The sequence below is a fragment of the Anneissia japonica genome, unplaced genomic scaffold (genome assembly GCF_011630105.1).
Source record: "Anneissia japonica isolate Jap-2015-1 unplaced genomic scaffold, ASM1163010v1 scaffold27858_len2265_cov174, whole genome shotgun sequence".
Taxonomy (NCBI): Eukaryota; Metazoa; Echinodermata; class Crinoidea; order Comatulida; family Comatulidae; genus Anneissia; species Anneissia japonica.
The window spans coordinates 1-2,265 of record NW_022747350.1 but is presented as its reverse complement, the minus strand read 5'-3'; the positions used below and the strand labels follow the sequence as shown (position 1 = coordinate 2,265).

The window sequence follows — 2,265 nt, the reverse complement described above, 5'->3', positions numbered from 1 at the left end:
GCCACTCCCCCTCCCCACGTCACCATCGCCCTCCCTCCCACCCCATCAGCTCACCATTTCATGACTCCTGGATACACCCTTTATTCACAAATAAAGGAAAACATATACAAAAAACCTTGGTCAATGTTTATTAAAAACTATTGCAAGGTAAAATTCAAACAAAAGACACATTACAAAACATTTCGAAAAACTTAGTAATGATGTTGATATAGAATAATTATGATATCTTGTATTCTGTCTGGTGCCGTTAAGTCCAGTCACTTGAGTACATAGGCCTACGTAGGGGTATCAGATTGGCAAATCGTCTATGTTGACGGTCACTATTATTATTATTATAATTATTATTATGTCATCTAAACAAGAAGTGAGGATAGGCAAATAACCCAAACACACAACACTAATGCGCTGTATGACTTGTGTTTAAGCCTATGGCGTGGTCAATATGCGGCATACCTGGTGGTCGTGAGAGGCGCACGCGCAGGTAATCAGGTCCTTCCACAAATCGGGACGAGGAGATGAAGTGGTGCCGGAGTAAATTAAATTATACTCTTCCCAAAGACGCCCTGGTCCTTCTTCGGTGCACTCAAACCATATGTGTATACTGGTCACCTAACTTTGAGCCTTTACATGGTTCTCTGCAACAAAGCAATGGGCAAAAATATCTTGAACCATGCGCCAATGAGACATAGTAGAGGTTGTGACGTCCATTCAATCCTCGACCACTTGACTCATTCTTTGTTCAACCACAGATCACCGACAATGGCAGGCGGGCTTTTCTCCATCCATCGGGATTTCTTCAAGCACCTTGGTATGTATGACCCTGGATTTGAAGTGTGGGGAAGCGAGAACTTGGAAATCTCATTCAAGGTGTGTTAACCAACAATGATTATGATTATGGCAGTATGCTCTCATCATAATTATGTATAATATCATTATCGTTATTTTCGAAGATGATGACGAACATAATGATCATGATGATGATGACACTGGTGAGAATGATGATGATGAGGAGGAGAAGAATCGATGATGACGACGATAACGATGACAATCTTACCAGTCGTGATGGTGGTAGTAGTAGTACAATAATAGATGGTTATAGAAATGACAATGAACACGATGACTATTATATAACTCTGATGATTATCATTCTGGTAATTAAATAACACTTTAAAATGTTACTGCTAATTATTTATAATGGTCATAACAATTATACCATGAATTTCCGAACCATTCTTTCTCTTTAGATATGGCAGTGCGGAGGAAAAATAGAGGTCGTCCCATGTTCTCATGTCGGTCACATTTTCAGAAAGAAATCACCATATTTTGATAAATCTAACCTGGGCTCGATTTCGCGTAACGTATTGAGAGTAGCGGAGGTGCTTCTGGATGGGTACAAGGACCTTTATTACGCCTATAGTCCACAAAAACGACAGGTGAAATCAAATTAATATTATTAACATTAGTATCATCATCATTATGTTCATTTTAATATTATTAGGCCTATTTACTTATTACCGTATTTATTTGAATAAACGTCCCGGGGCGTTTATTGTTGAGAAGGGTTTTTGAGTGGCGGTTATTCGAGGGAGGCAAGTTTTTGGTGTAAAATGGATACGTATACTCAAATAAGCTCCTCATAATTTCATTGTAAATGTGGAAGTACAACAAACAATTTCCGTCAAAATTCCAACTAGGTTAGAAACAATGTAATTCTACTGGAGTAAAACAGCAATAGAATACATTGATTGTAGAATTCTTAATTTAAAACCAATAGAAAGTATACATATATTAATAGAATGTTTTGAGAATGATGTTGGTTTCATTAGACTTGTTTGCAGTCATTTAAGGGGAGGTGGGGGGGCGTTTATTCGAGGAAAAAATACACGCCCCGGGGAATTTATTCGAGGAAGTATTTATTTCAAACAAGGCTCTGGACAGTGCGTTTATTCTAAGGGGCGTTTATTCAAAGCGGTGCGTTTATTCGAATAAATACGGTATCAATATTTATTATACTTTACTAATTTCTCATATTATCATTATGATATATATATATAGGCTATAATTTTTGTTATTATTACCATTAATTTTTACCTTAGTAAAGACTATAAACTGTATAACCCACTTGGCAGCGGCGGATCCAGTAGGGGGCCACGGGGTCACGGCTCCCAGTTTTGCCACTAAATTTTAAACTTTTAATGCATATATTGAAATTAGCGCTACTCCTTATCTATACTAAATATGTTGTCCCCCCCCCCCCCACTCCAC

At 37.8% G+C, this 2,265-nt stretch overlaps 1 protein-coding gene across 1 annotated transcript; it reads left to right on the top strand.

Moving 5' to 3' along the window:
• Positions 1-545: 545 nt before the first annotated feature.
• LOC117120455 (polypeptide N-acetylgalactosaminyltransferase 5-like) lies at positions 546-1,464 on the top strand. The gene is made up of 2 exons (XM_033265480.1): positions 546-867; positions 1,245-1,464. The coding sequence occupies exons 1-2, from the start codon at positions 628-630 to the stop codon at positions 1,446-1,448; spliced, it is 444 nt and encodes a 147-aa protein (XP_033121371.1). The 5' UTR covers positions 546-627; the 3' UTR covers positions 1,449-1,464.
• Positions 1,465-2,265: the final 801 nt, after the last annotated feature.

Bases quoted from the DNA above. Each gene is read 5' to 3' on its own strand.
- LOC117120455 (XM_033265480.1), top strand. From the start codon at position 628: ATGGTTCTCTGCAACAAAGCAATGGGCAAAAATATCTTGAACCATGCG. The intron at 868-1,244 runs GTGTGTTAACCA...CTTTCTCTTTAG, and splicing joins ACTTGGAAATCTCATTCAAG to ATATGGCAGTGCGGAGGAAA.